At 45.6% G+C, this 15,269-nt stretch overlaps 1 protein-coding gene and 1 long non-coding RNA gene across 4 annotated transcripts in view; both read left to right on the top strand.

Annotated features, from left to right (window-relative positions):
• The window catches only part of LOC310753654, a 318,231-nt gene that overhangs the window by 35,200 nt on the left and 267,762 nt on the right, over positions 1–15,269 (top strand). The gene's annotated exons all lie outside the window — the stretch shown is intronic.
• LOC310753295 (scaffold attachment factor B2-like) overlaps positions 1–15,269 on the top strand; it is a 36,339-nt gene that overhangs the window by 1,767 nt on the left and 19,303 nt on the right. Inside the window, exons 2-12 of one of the 3 annotated variants that reach the window (XM_083594425.1) lie at positions 1,746–1,833; positions 3,274–3,338; positions 3,427–3,699; positions 5,835–5,897; positions 6,394–6,421; positions 7,403–7,931; positions 8,410–8,456; positions 10,046–10,146; positions 11,733–11,882; positions 12,540–12,643; positions 14,496–14,644. In XM_083594425.1, the coding sequence (XP_083450551.1) occupies positions 1,746–1,833; positions 3,274–3,338; positions 3,427–3,699; positions 5,835–5,897; positions 6,394–6,421; positions 7,403–7,931; positions 8,410–8,456; positions 10,046–10,146; positions 11,733–11,882; positions 12,540–12,643; positions 14,496–14,644 (1,597 nt within the window). The remainder of the gene's footprint in view (positions 1–1,745; positions 1,834–3,273; positions 3,339–3,426; positions 3,700–5,834; positions 5,898–6,393; positions 6,422–7,402; positions 7,932–8,409; positions 8,457–10,045; positions 10,147–11,732; positions 11,883–12,539; positions 12,644–14,495; positions 14,645–15,269) is intronic. The other 2 variants (XM_083594426.1, XM_083594427.1) reach the window with 2 other exon arrangements.

Raw genomic sequence — 15,269 nt, 5'->3', positions numbered from 1 at the left:
GTTTCAAGCTTTATTTCTACAGCTTTTGTGGTCTGTGTTGGTTTTGAAACAGGACATAGTTACGGGCCGCAGTTTGGGCTTAAGATGGCTCATAATGGCAGCAGTATTGTGATGTGAACATATCGTGAAAAAAGACAAAGCCCTCCCTGCATGGTTTCACTGAAGCTCATGAAATGTTATATTTAATAGTGTGTGTTGTAGCAATGTATATATATGTATACATTTGTGTATATTTATACATACACATACATAGAAGGGAAAGTGATAAAAACAGGAGTCAACAGGCAATGAAATGCAGAAAGTATAGTATGCAGAGCTTAGTGCATTTTTTCTGTACATTTGCGTGTGTGTATAATGCAAAAGTACAGTCTGATAAGTGACACTTAACAGAACAGCAGTAATTTGTGACAGCTAATAATAATAATGATAATAACAATAGTAATTTTATTATTTATACCCCACCTACCTGGCTGAGTTTTCCCAGCCACTCTGGGTGGCTCCCGACAGAGGACTAAAAACAGAATAAAACTTCAAATATTAAATACTTCCCTAAACAGGGCTGCCATCAGATGTCTTCTAAAAGTTGGATAGTTGTTTATTTTCTTGACATCTGACAGGAGGGCGTTCCACAGGGCGGGCGCCACTACTGAAAAGGCCCTCTGCTGGTTTCCTGTAACCTCACTTTTCGCAGGGAGGGAACCGTCAGAAGGCCCTCGGTGCTGGACCTCAGCTGGACCGGGCTGAACGATGGGGGTGGAGACGCTCCTTTGGGTATACTGGGCCAAGGCCATTTAGGGCTTTAAAGGTCAGCACTTTGAATTGTGCTTGGAAACGTACTGGGAGCCAATGTAGTCTTTTGGGATCGGTGTTATATGGACTCAATGGCCACTCCCAGTCATCAGTCTTGCTGCCGCATTCTGGATTAGTTGCAGTTTTTTGGGTCACGTTCAAAGGTAGCCCCATGTAGAGCGCATTGCAGTAATCCAAGCAGGAGATAACTAGAGCATGCACCACTCTGGCGAGACAGTCTGCGGGCAGGTAGGGTCTCAGCCGGCGTACCAGATGGAGCTGGTAGACAGCTGCCCTGGACACAGAACTTACCTGTACCTCCATGGACAGCAGTGAGTCCAAAATGACTCCCAGGCTGCGCACCTGGTCTTTCAGGGGCACAGTTACCCCATTCAGAACCAGAGAGTCCCCCACACTTGTCCCCCCAAAACAGTACTTCTGGCTTGTCAGGATTTAGCCTCAATCTGTTAGCCGCCATTCATCCTCCAACCGCCTCCAGGCACTCACACAGGAACTTCACTGGTCCTGATTTGAAAAAGAGGTAGAGCTGGGTATCATCCGCATACTGATGAATGGACAGCCCGAACCCCCTGATGATCTCTCCCACCGGTTCATATAGATGTTGAAAAGCATGGGGGAGAGGACAGGACCCTCATCCCCCAACACTACTTTCTGAACACGGCCCAGGAGGAAGGAGTGGAACCACAGTATAACAGTGTCCCCAACTCCTTCCTTTAGACGGTCCAGAAGGATGTCATGGTCGATGGTATCAAAGGCCGCTGAGAGATCCAGCAGAACTAGAAAACAGCTTTCACCTTTGTCCCTAGCCCGCCAGAGATCTGATCATTCCTGCTTCGAAATCTTGCAGTGTAGTTATTTTGTCCTGAGAAGGGCCATGGGCTTGTCCTGAAGAGTGAGTTGTAAAGTAAATGCTTAACCCTATGCTCTTTTAACAGGCTGTTGAGGAGGAGGGGGGAGACCCTGAAGAGATTCCAGTAGTGACAGAAATAACCACAAAGAAGACGCCCAAGAGGAACAGCAAAGGTATGCCGGGGAATAGGGGAGGAGTTCTGCTTGCATGCGTAGGGTTAACTTGCCTATAGCTGTGCCTCCCCCAATATGCAGTTGCTTAAGACAGAGTGTCTGGACAAATCACAGAGTTGTGCTCAAGAATTCCTATATCAAGCACTCAGTCCCCCTCCCCTTCCCCTTTAGTCGGAAGCGGCATTGAAATATGTTTACTGCTTCATTTGCTGTATGTTTTCAATTTATGACCTGCTTAATCTGTACCTTCTAGGCAACTTACACCAAGACAAATAAAAATGCCAAACGTCATATTTAACAAAGCAGAAACTAAAAACAAAAAACCCCCAGATTTTTGCAGATATATTGATTTTTTCTGGTGGGTTTTTTCTTTTCCTATTGGTGCAATGCATTTATTTAATTATTACTCATTTATGCCATTTAGATATCGCCCTTTAGCCTAAAAGGCTGCTAATTTGGAGCAGACTGTTCATCATCAACCAGTGGGTGAGGACCCGCTGCTGTGTTGCGGCCTGATCTAGGTTGGGTGGCGACAGTAGCACACTTTGCCGTACATACGGCAAAGCATTTAGCAACGGATCTCCAAATGGATGTTTGGGTTGTAGTGAAAAATGGCAAAGGGTATTGGGGGTAGATATTGCATTGACCCATCTTGACAACATTGTGGGCCTTATTTATTTGTGAAATTTATACTCCACTTTTCCTCCAAGGAGCTTGAGGTGGCAAACATAAAGGTAAAGGGACCCCTGACCATTAGGTCCAGTCGTGACCGACTCTGGGGTTGTGGCGCTCATCTCGATTTACTGGCTGAGGGAGCTGGCGTTTGTCCGCAGACAGCTTCCGGGTCATGTGGCCAGCATGATTAAGCCGCTTCTGGCGAACCAGAGCAGCGCACAGAAACGCCATTTACCTTTCCACCGAAGCCATTCCTATTTATCTACTTGCACTTTGACGTGCTTTCGAACTGCTAGGTTGGCAGGAGCTGGGACCGAGCCACGGGAGCTCACCCCGTCGCGGGGATTCGAACCGCCGACCTTCTGATCGGCAAGTCCTAGGCTCTGTGGTTTAACCCACAGCGCCATCCGCATACCTTGGTGGCATACATACTTTACCCCATTTTTATCATCAAAACAAACCTGGCTGAGTGATTGGCTGAAGGCCACCCTGTTTGCTTCGTTGCTGATCGGGAATTTGACCCCTGGTCTCCAAGGTCCCTAGTCCAGCATTTACCTTTACCTTTAACCTACTCCAGCATTCTTTAATCATTACATTGCCCTGGCTTTCAACTTAGATCCAGAGTTGTTAGTGAGGACTAGGCCTTAGTTTGACCTGATTCTATTTACATTTTTCATTTGCATTGCAGAATGGGCCCTGAATAAAGATTATTCTGTCTGTCTGTCTGTATGCATGCATGCGTTTTAATAACCCTTATCTTACTAGGGCGTAGACCAGAGGAAGAGGGAGTTGAAGACAACGGGCTTGAGGATGACTCTGGAGATGGGCAGGTACAACTAGCCTTGCAGCTGCACATTAACAGTTCTGCCTCGGAGTCCTGACAGCAATTATATATACGGCCTTTTTCTCTTTTCACAGGAGGATATTGAAGCAAGTTTGGATAACTTGCAGGATATTGACATGATGGATATTAATTTGTTAGATGAAGCTGAAATAGATAACGGCAGTGGTGTAGATGACTGTGCTGATAGTAGACTTGGCGCCTCCTCTGAGTCTGATAGTAAAGAAAATGATGGTGCAGAAAGCAGACAACTTCCAGAGCAGCTTTCAGGATGTCCTGTAGGTAACATGGAGGCACTTCCACACATGTCAGACATTAAAGAAGAAGCGAGAGAAATACCAGTAGCCATGGTATGCATCTCTTTTAAAAAATACATGCCGTCTGAATAATCGCCACAACTTCCCTTAATTTTCTTAAAGTGGAAATAATTTGGTTTTTTTTTTAAATATCCCATTTGATTCTTGCCCCCCTTGTGTTTGTCCAAAGCCGCCGCGTTTTTTTTTTTACTAAAACCTATAAGCTTTAAATGCATGCATCATAAACGTTGCAGTAGAAAGATTCCAGAAATAGTTTTTATTTTTTTTTTAAAAAATGGTTAGAATTTGTTTTTTCTTTTTCTTTTCACATGCATTTCCATTTGCTCATCTTCCCGTGTGTCTGGAGGCCTTTGCCGAATGCAGCCCAGCTCAAGTTTTGCTTGAAGCAAAACGGTTCTGAGCAAGCCGTTTGCTGTCCTTAGAATCAGTACACTTGAATCTATCGAGAATTGATAGCCAGCTTAGCTCCGCTATACTTGCAGTTAACAAAAGAAATCAGGGGTTGTATCCTATGTTTGTTCTACTCCAGAGTAGATCCGGTGAAATGAACACACGTAGCCAGCTTAAATCTTGTTGGTTTCAGTGGGTCTCCTCTTTGCTGAACTTAATTGGATGCAACCGCAGAAGCCCAACCTGTCATTCTGTTCAGATTTAAGCTATCTTGGGATTTAACCATCGTTAGAAACTGAGATACGCAAGCTAGGAGCTAAATGGCACATGGGCGCAACAACGGAATGCCTAGGCACACTTTTTAATAACAAGAATACAAAGCTGAAAATGAGTGAACTGCAGCTAAAATATTCCATTCATTTTTCACATGGTCTAGTCCTCCCCCCCACTCCAATATTCTTAAGAGGATCTCTTCTCCAGTCTTCAGAGAGTAGCTGGAAGTGGGGAGGCAGAAAAAGGTCCTCCTTTCCTTCTACTTACTCTACAGTTTTAATCTGAAATCTTATGCACAGTACTTCACCCAGAGCTGAGAAACTGCTCATGCTAATGAAATTCCCTATCGCAAAATGCGCCTAGAACAATGAGAGTTTCGAACACTGGATCTAACGCTAGGCCCGCCAACTTCAAAAGGAATTTGTGATTCCAAAGCCAGGTGTTTAGAATTGGGGTGCCAGGGATGATTTCATTTGTGAAGCATCTTAACTTCTCTGAGGTCTTGGGGAAGGGCAAGAGCTAGCTTAGTTCAGGGAGTGCTTGGATTTGGGAGACGTGGGCTTGAATGTTACCTCTGCAAGTGCTTACCTGTGCAAAGTAAACGTGCTGGGGAATCGTTACTTTAGGGTGTATGTGTGTGCATGAAATGCTGAGGCCAGGCCTTAGTATATGGGATCCACAGTTCAGTTGTGGCAAAACGTGTGCACCTGCCCACACTCTGGAGCACTGGTTTTAAAACTTAAAGGCTTATTAGGGCTTATTCTTGTACTTCATAGTCCAGCATGACCACCTGGAGGCCAAGCTGAGTTTCTCTTCCCTCACCAGCCTTACCCTGGGTAGAATAGCATTGTCTCATGTCCCTTGCAGTTTGGGGTAGCACTGCTAGTGGTTTAGACAAAACCTACCGGGGGTACATTTAGGTCCTGTTTCTTTAATGCAACACCGTTTAGTTTAGTTTTTTTTGTGGGTGGAGAGACCAGTGGTTTGCTTCCATGCTAAGCAACATCCTCTTACTGTGTATGTAACAGGTGACTTAGAGAGGAGGTAAGAGGGAGGAATCTGAAGGCATGATGTGCCCTGGAATATGGGAACTGAGGAAGCTGCCTCATCTAGCTCAGAATTGCCTGCACTGACTGGCAGCTGCTCCCTAGAGTTTCCTTGCTCGACTTGGAGTTGCCTGGGATTGAACCTGGAACGCTCTATTGCTCAGCTGTGGCCCTTCCCCATTAACCCCATTAAAACCATTAACCATTGCAGCAACATCACTCTCAAAGAATTTGCTGTCATTTTTCATCGTTGTCGTTTTTTTAAAATTCCCCCCGTTTTGTTTACCATTGTTCTTAAAGAGGTAGAAAATATTATTTAACTACCAGCTGGTTAGGGGGGATGAGGTGGCAACTAAAGGGCAGTTGGAGGGGGTCTGCCTATTTCTGATTCATTCTTGGTTTTCAGTGAAGAAACTGTGGTGTTTCAGGAAGTTTGACGCTATTCTTCACTGCTTATAGGTGGAAGGCGAAGAGGCCAGAAACACCCTCGATCTGGTGCCCTCTGATTTTACAGATGTGAAGGTAACTTCTTTCTTTCCTCTCTCTGTGTGTCTAGATAGATAGATGTAGAATAGACAGAGAATAGATATGTAAAAGAAAGAGCCATACATTCTGGTGGCAGCAAATAGGTAGGGTGGGATTCATTCAGCTAAAGAACCATGGTTCATTGGGTTAAAAACAATTGCGGTAGCTCTTTCGCCTTTGCTGCGCAGCCATCATTGTGGCGTTGAGATTGTGGGCTGTACCCGAAGCTTGCCTGACTCAGAGTAGGCTCCTTGAAGCTGATGGGCAGGACTAACTTGGGTTACATTAATTTAAATGAATCTACATAGTTTCAGACAACCCAGAGATGGGACAAAGCATACAAATGGTTCACACTAGTCACCGAGTCATCGCTGGGGGAGGTGTTATGCTGTTGCAGCAGATTTTGCGTCGCGTTGACTTTTCATCTTGCCGTACAATGGAGCTTTGTAACTTTTGCTTGTTTCCACCCTTCCCCTGTTTATTATTTTAATAGGAGCTCGAAGAATTTCCCTTGGAATCAGGTACTGATACTTAAAAACAAAACAAAACACCTTGCTCTCCCTGGCCCTTAACCTTCCACATAGATTTTGCACACAAATCCCTTTAGTTACTCTTTTTAGGTTTTATTCCACTAGTATCTGTGGTTCACTTATTCGTAACTGGCGCAAAGTCCAGATCACACACACACACACCAAAAAAAAAAAGGGAGAAAAAGCCACAGAGATTGGAAATATGGTCATATCACCAGATCTGCAACAGCATCCTATTATTAATATGGCCCAAGACCAGTCTTTCAAGACAGTGGTTTGCTTTTAAATCCCTTAATTGGGGAGTACAGTGAGCCTAATGAGCAGTTCCTGTGTGCAGAGCAGATCTTGTGATATTACCCAGTGCCTTGGTTCTGTAACTTTGACTAGAGAGGTGTACAGCAAAGGCAGGGACCCAAATTGCAAAGTGGATACTTGGAAAGACGGAAGATGGGTCGGTCATGGAAATTCCCATCACTCTTGCTTTTCTGGACTATGAATGTCTTCTCATTCCCACCTGAAGTTGTTCTTGGTGTTCACGTACGGACTGGTCTCCTTGAAAGAATTTCAGTAGAATAAATAAATAAAATCCAGGAGTTGAACTGTCTGAAAGAGAATCTGTGCAGTCTGTATATGCATCATGGACTTTCAAAGCTCATTTCCGGGGAGAGAAAAAATGTGGAAAAACGGAAAGCAGCACAACCGCGTGAAGACAAATGAGGAGCAAGCTGGGAACGCCGCACATAAAGGTTTTTCTTCCTTCTCTCTTTTCAGGCGTTGCCTTGATAGCCATGTAAGACTGAAGTTAGCGTTAGGCATTTGAATGTGGTATACCCAAGGGGTTTTCCAATCTCTGTGTAGCCTTAGCCGTTCTCTCAGTGTTAAGTCTGGCAGCCATGCCCGTTCCGCATTTGTCTTTGCTGTGTTTCCCTGGTGATTAAACCTTGTGCCATTCTATTCCTGTTAAATCCATAGAAAATGAGAAAATGCTCGACATTTTGGGTGACACTTGTAAATCTGAGCCCCTTAAAGAAGAAGCTCCTGAAGCAGAGCAGGCACAGGAAGAGAATATCTCGTTGCCGGTCAAACAGGAAGCCCAGGAAGAAGAAGACGCACTTGCCACTGCCGTCGCTCAGTCGGACGAAGAGCTTTTAGATACGGACAGCCAGTCAGGCCAGGCTGCGGCCAGGAGCGAGGAGGATGAAGCGAAGCACTTAGTGGTAGCGAAAGGGGAGCCGAGCGAAGAGACAGTAGAGGAAGCTAACCTGGACTCTGACTCTTTAGCGGTAGAGAGCAGGTGTGGTGGAGGAGGAGGAGGAGGAGAAGGAGGAGAAGGAAGTGGTGAGAGTAGCAAAGCAGCCCAAAGTCTGGAAGCCAGTAGTGAGGAAACTGCGGAGAAGGACGCAGGTTTCCAGGTGGTTAGCCAAGATGCCGAGAAGATGGAAGCCAAGGCTAATTGTGAGGAAGAGTCCTTTGCCCAAGAGGGTGGTGATCAGAACACGAGGTTTGTTTTTTCTCCGTTTTAGACCAGATGCTCTCTTTTTTTCTTCCCCGTTGGTCGTTTATGAATGCAAATGCCCTGTGAATTCCTCCAAAGGGGCCCTGTTGCAAGGGCCGTAACCTGATGATAGCTTGTTCCAAATAAAAATCTTTTCCTTTTTTTTTTTTTTAGTTGTCCTTGCGCACCTTTTTTGTAGAACGTGGTTCGCTATGTTCCCCCCCCTCCCCAGCCCATTTCTCATTAAGCATTTATTTTATTTCTCAGTTTTGCAAGTTGACCTTTGTCCACTCTAAGTGGTAGCTCTGTTTCATCACCTCTGACCCTCCTTGTTGAGTTCTTAAAGATACCCCTTAAAAAGGGTTAATTCCTTTCACATTTTTCTGGTAGGTACCTGATCATAGCAGACACAGCCTTGCGTGCTCTTTTTCTCACGGCCTCATTCTTGTTGAGTAAAGTTCTTCGTTTCCCCCCCTGTCTTTAGCTCTAATAAGGATGCAGAGGCTAAAAGTGTTTCCAAGGATGAGAAAGGTAAGCTGTAACAACGATTCTTTGTTGTCGTCGTTCATAGTTATCCTCAAATCCTACTTGCAGGTAGGGACCAGAATGCAACTAAGCTCTGAATCGACCCGTTGACATTAACGGATCTAAATGAGTAGGGTCCATTAATTTCAGCATGTCTACTTCCAAGTGTGACCAAGTGGGACACAGTTTCTCTGAAAGAGTAATTTGGTTAATATTAAATGTTCTTGAATGTACCGTATTTTTCGCCCTATAGGACGCACTTTTCCCCCTCCAAAAATGAAGGGGAAATGTGTGTGCGTCCTATGGGGCGAATGCAGGCTTTCGCTGAAGCCTGGAGAGCGAGAGGGGTCGGTGCGCACCGACCCCTCTCGCTCTCCAGGCTTCAGGAAGCTCTCCGCAAGCAGTGGGAGAACTGTGCGAAATTGCGCAGCTCTCCCACCGCTTTGCGGAGAGCTGCCTGGACCCAGAAGCCTGGGGGGCGCTGCACAGCGTGCCCTGGGCTTCGTGCAGATATCAGGCAGCCCCACAATCTCGGGGGACAGCAGGGAGGCGCAGCGCTGCCATCTCGCTGTTCCCTGACCTGGTTTGGATTCCCTGACCTGGTTTTGAGGGGGAAATAAAAGAATTTTTTTCCCTCCCCCCCCAAAAAAACTAGGTGCGTCCTATGGGCCGGTGTGCCCTATGGCGCGAAAAATACGGTAATTTCTAACTTAAATCGGTGCTTCTACCAAATGGGTGGAAGATAATGGGACATTCCCCAGCTATATAAAGCTCACTCCCACACACATATACAGTAAAAAAAGAGAAGAAGATTGTTTCTAAAATATAAATGCCTACAAAGGTCTCCAATCCTCTTTGCACGTAGTGGGTAGTATCACTAAGCTATACATGGAATAGACACATTGAAAGCTAGCCATATCCGTGGGTCTTCTGTGCGTATGACATTATACGCTGAAATTAAGGGGGGGTGTATGTCAAATTTGCTTAAACCAGCAGTGTGATTTAAGGCCCTGCTGTGAGCTTGATTTGGGCCCACAAGAAAAAAAAAATGAGAAAAGTGACCTCTGTGAACTTGATGAAAAACAATGGCATTCCCCCCCAACGAAATAAGGTATCATTGGCATTGTCCTTAGTCATTCCTGTGATGCTTCTTTATGCTCTGCATCTTTCTAGCCCTTCTTCTTTACGCCATAAGTCTTCAGGTGATGCCCGTCCAACTTTCTTAGCTATAGTTGCTTCTGCCCAAACAAGCACTTTTTAACATTTTCAGCCCCTGTGGAGAGAAACGCATTAAAACACCACATGGGCTTGAAAAAATTGGTTTTGGACTACAACTCCCATCGGCTGCATGGCCATATATTGGGGCCGATGGAAGTCATAGTTCAAGCACATCTGGAGTGCTTGCCAGGTTTGGGAAGGCTGCTGGGTGATTTCCCCTTCTCTTCCTGCTTGATACAGGATTGCTGACATTAGATCAGAATCCCTCATGAGCTCTCAAATGGGCCGGAACCAAAGAAAACTTCTGCGATGCTGTCTTCCTTTCTTTTTGGATGTAGACATTTACCATTTTTCTCCCCTCCCTCCTTCCAACTTAGGTCGGGCTGGTGGTAGTTCTGGCAGAAATCTGTGGGTTAGTGGTCTTTCCTCTTCCACCAGAGCTACAGATCTGAAGAACCTATTTAGCAAATATGGAAAGGTAAGCATTTTTCAGAAACAAACAAGGCTGAAAGTATTGAGCTCGTCAGTCTTTCATTCAGCTTGTCCTTTTGTACATGCCGGGGTGAGCGTCTTTCGTCTTCCCTCCCTTCCACTGCCCCTGCCCTTCTTGGATTTAACCCATATCACTAAAAACCAACCCAAATAAATAGCTCTGGAACATAAACAGGCTGGGCTTCCTTCAGGCTGGAAGCTGCAACTAGTTTTGAAGAAACCATTCTAAGCTGAAAACACGTATTCGCTTTCTAACGGGTTTTCGTTCACCTTGCATCTGCAAATGATCAATCTGTCAAGTGTATGTCAGCAGTAAGCAAACACTGGCGTCAGTGAAGTTAACTCCTTCCAAGAAACCAAAACAGCGCAGGCCTATCAGTGTTTTATTCATGTATCAATTATATTGATGATCACATTGCCTACATTACATTGATTTCCTGCAAAGGGTTGGGGGCGAGACTTGCATTACCCTCCTCCAGCACACCTGCACTCTTTCATTCAAATGTAAATGTGAAGAAAATTGTAATTTGTCTCTTAATGATTTCTGACTTAATCATGAAACATTTTGCCAGAAATATTTGGTGCTGAATGGCACCCCAAACTGTTTCTGCAATACATTGTCTTTAGAGTTGTATACAGTAATAATACAGTGGAACCTTGGTTCTCGAATGTCTCCATTGACAGACAATTCGGAACCTGAACGCCGAAAACCGTTTGAACCGAGGCACATTTTCCCATTTTATCAATGGATTTTGTTGACCGCCTTTTGATCTTCGGTTTTTGAAGGTTTCGGAAGTCGAATGGTCTTCTGGAATGGATTACGTTTGAAAACTGAGGTTCCACCGTATGAGACATTTAGGAAATAACCCCCTAAACAGGGAGCACTGTTGACAGGCAAAAAAGGAGGGGGGGGGGATTGGGAAACTCCAGGTGCTTGAAATTATGGTTTATTCCTGGCCCCTGCCCTATGGTAAGTTTAGGAGGCATTAATCCAGTTGCTGACAGCTGGTAGAAACTTGCTTCTACTATTGCAGTGCAGTGGTGCCTTGGGTTACAAACACCTTGGGCTACAAACATTTTGGGTTTCAAACTCCACTAACTCGGAAGTAGTACTTCGGGTTAAGAAGTTTACCTCAGGATGAGAACAGAAATCGTGTGCTGGCAGCAGCGGGAGGCCCCATTAGCTAAAGTGGTACCTCAGGTTAAGAACGATTTCAGGTTAAGAACGGACCTCCTGAACGAATTAAGTTTGTAACTCTACAGTGGTACCTTCGTATTCAAATGGCTTGGCTCCCGAACAAATCAGCTCCCGAACACTGCAAACGTGGAAGTGAGTGTTCCAGGTTTGTGAACGTTTTTCGGAAGCCGAACGTCCGACGCGGCTTCTGCGGCTTCCGATTGAGTACGGGAAGCTCCTGCAGCCAATCGGAAGCCGCGCCTTGGTTTTCGAACTGTTTCGGGAGTTGAATGGACTCCTGGAACGGATCCCCTCCCCCCTTCTTGGTAATTTTGCTTCCTCCGGCATTGCTGTGCCAGTTGCCCATGTTCCTTTGCTCCCTGTCTCCCTGGCAGGTGGTGGGTGCAAAAGTGGTGACCAATGCCCGCAGTCCCGGCGCTCGCTGTTACGGCTTTGTCACCATGTCTTCATCCGAGGAAGCGACTAAATGCATCAACCATCTTCATCGGACAGAACTGCATGGGAAAATGATTTCCGTTGAAAAAGTGAGTATTTTTGCTACCCACGAGAAATGTGACCGAAAACAGCCCACTCCTTCGTGGTAAACTTTACCCTGAAACGTACGCACAGGTCCCACGGTGAGAATGCTTGTTATTCACAAATTCAGTTATCTGAACGTAAAGAATTATGCCCAAACCTCACAATTCAGATATCCGAACAGCCAGGGTTTGCCCACTTCCTTACTTGTTTGCGTTTTGTTGGTCACTGGCAGATATTTTGGGGCAGAAATCATTTAGGGAGAGATGGAGATGGGACAAATCAGGGAGCAAGAGAGATCAGGCAAATCATTTTTCCTTTGTTTATCTCTTGTTGGTTTGCTGCAGCCATTTCTGGAAGGAACCATGGGGGGAGGGGAAAGAAATTGAGCAAATCATAGAAATGTTCCCATAGAAAATAATGGACATCATCAGCTCATTATGCAAATGCTTGCCTTATGAACGATTTTCTGGGAACGCATTGTGTTCGGAAAGCGGGAACCACGTGCAACACCTTCAGGGGTGGGTGGGGAGAAGCATTTGAAAATTTCTTCCCCCCCTATTTTGCAAGTGGTTCATCCCAGGAATAGCATCTTACTGTGTGATCCTACTGACTCGTGTACACGCATGCCCCGGCCCTAAGCAATTTCCTCAATATCATTCCAGGCCAAAAATGAACCTGCCGGGAAAAAAGCATCGTCAGACAAGAAAGAAACAGAAGCCAAGAAGGAGAAGGACAGGCGTCACTCAACGGACTCCAAATCGGAAAAGTAAAGCGGGAGTTTTAATAATCCCCTGTGTGTCGGGCTTTGAAGCCGTTTCGTGACAAAGCATGAATGAGCAGAGCAAATGGAGGCAGGAACGCTTCTGAATGCCAGTTGCTGGAAACCACAGGAGGGGAGAGTGTTCTTTTGTTTGGGCCTGGCTAGCACACTTCCCGCAGGCGTTTAGTTTGGCCACTGCGAGAATACGATACTGGACTAGATGGGCCAGTGGCCTGATCCGGCAGGCTGTCCTTGTGTTCTCACATTGTTCTGCATTATGTTATTTCCTACCTCCTTGCAAAGGGATGCTGCTGGCTCAGCCCTTCCACCGGGGAAAGCAATTTGGCATTCTGCAGCCTGCTTGGGATACTGGGGCCCGGTGCTATACCAGCTGCAGTGGCTCCGGTGGAGTACAGGATCAGGTTTAAGGTGCTGCTTTTAACCTTTAAAGCCCTAGGACTCTCGTACCTACGGGACCGCCTCTCCTGGTATGTCCCACAGAGGAACTTACGGTCTTCAAACAAAAACATCTTGGAGGTCCCAGGCCACAGAGAGGTTAGGCTGGCCTCAACCAGAGCCAGGGCTTTTTTGGCTGTGTCCCCGATCTGGTGGAACGCTCTGTCACAAGAGACTAGGGCCATGCGGGACTTGACATCTTTCCACAGGGCCTGCAAGACAGAGCTGTTCCACCAGGCCTTTGGCCAAGGCACAGTCTGACCCCCTCCTTCTGTAATCCTCTAGCCCAATGGTTGCCATTAATTTGATTCTGAATTGATTTTAGAATGAATTGATTTTAGAATGTTGTGTTACTTTTATTGTTGTTAGCCGCTCTGAGCCCGGCTTCGGCTGGGGAGGGCGGGATATAAATAAATAAATGATGATGATGATGATGTTCAGAGTGGAACCCCATGAAATTAATGGCCATGGAGACATGACAGCTGCTTCCAAGCGTGCTTGTGCACAAGGCTTCATTAGGTGATGAGCAGCGATCAAATCCTGCTGCCTAGGCTGCACGATCCTGTTCCCTACTGAGACTCGGGCAAGCAACCAATGAAGAATTAAACAGGGTCTTCCTGCCCGTCCGGTGATGTCACCAGTGATGTCACTGGGTGGGTGGGTGGGTGTGGCTTTGGGGAAACTGCCGTGATTGGTTTGCGGTCCAGAGGTTCTTTACCTCTGGACCGCAAACTTGCTTGAACAAGCCAAGATCTGGCTGCTACTGGTGGAAGCACTGGGCCAGGCTCAGCTCTAGTACCGAGAGAAGGAAGGTTACTGCCACTCTTAAGCCAGAAATGTGAACAGCCTGTGTGTGTGTGCTCTCTCTCTGCTGCCCTCCAGGTTTGGGGGCAGTGGAGATGTTCTGGGAGGAGTTGAAGGAAAAGAGGTCAGGGCTCTTGGTCGATGCAGCTGTGTTTTGTGCACACAGAGAAGCACGTCACCTCCTTCTTTTCCAGCCCAGGGTTCTGGATGTGTGCAGTCAGTGGTCAAGAATGGGAATCTCATTGTGCTAGAATCCTCAAAACTGGCTTCTGCAGCTTAGCTTTGACTTCTTTTGAAGGAAATTCTCTGCTGCCCTTCAGAATCAGTTTCTAGGTCTGCTTATAAATAAAATGAAAAAGGAAAGGAAACAGAAAATACAATAAAACCAGCAAATAATGGAAGCGTTTTAAATGTTATTTTAAAGGTGCTTTTCTTTTTTTAAAGCTTTTTGATGATCACTTTATTTGTTAACATTGATGGGATGTTCTGATCTGCAAGGACATCTTAGCTGCGCCTTTAGAATCCCGTAGCTTTACGGCAAAGGTGTGTGTGTGTGTGTATTTTAAGTTTTTTTGTGTGTGCTATAATCTACTTGTAGGTCTCCTAGCCTTAAGAAAGAAGAGAAACTGGAGAAAAAGGATGACCCCAAAAAGTCAGAAGAGAAAGAGGCGGGAGACGGGAAAGAGGGGATTGAAACGGAGGAGCAAAAAAAGGGATCCTCTGACCGTTCGCGATCGATTAAATCAGGTAACAAAAGCTGTGGGGGTGGGTGGCTTTTTTTTAGTGTGATTTATGGCCCTGCTGAGAGCTTGCTTCATGCATGTGAGGGGCGTGTGAGTGGGTTGGACATTTGTATCCGATATAGAAGGCTGTTCGCCGATAAACCTTGGCTTAACACCACCAACGAAACTTCCATCTTATTTAACTACCTTATCTGGGGTGACGCACAGGTATGCCTTTATAAAAGCTAGATTCAATGTTTTCCCATCAAACGTGTTGGGTAACAGACTCTCCAACGGACAGATTTCACTCCTCTGTGACTGTAAAAGTGGATCTATAGAATCGTTAAAACAAAAAATTTTTTTTCTTTCCAGTAGCACCTTAAAGACCAACTAAGTTAGTTCTTGGTATGAGCTTTCGTGTGCATGCACACTTCTTCAGATACCATAGAATAGAATCGTTATATCATATAATCTTCTGTTGTCCATTATATTCGGCTTCACGGTCCAAGTTTCTGGCCCCATATTTATCGAGAATTGCTGACAGACCTCAGGAAGCCCAAATAATATACTTATTAAACGACGAAGATACAAGTAGATCCCTTGCAGTCGCTAGATACCTGATTAATGTTTTATTTCAAAAGAGGAGAAAT

Source organism: Podarcis filfolensis (genome assembly GCF_964270895.1).
Source record: "Podarcis filfolensis genome assembly, chromosome: 18".
NCBI classification, from domain to species: Eukaryota; Metazoa; Chordata; class Lepidosauria; order Squamata; family Lacertidae; genus Podarcis; species Podarcis filfolensis.
The sequence above is the reverse complement of the archived record's forward strand: the minus strand, read 5'-3'. Positions and strand labels throughout refer to the sequence as shown.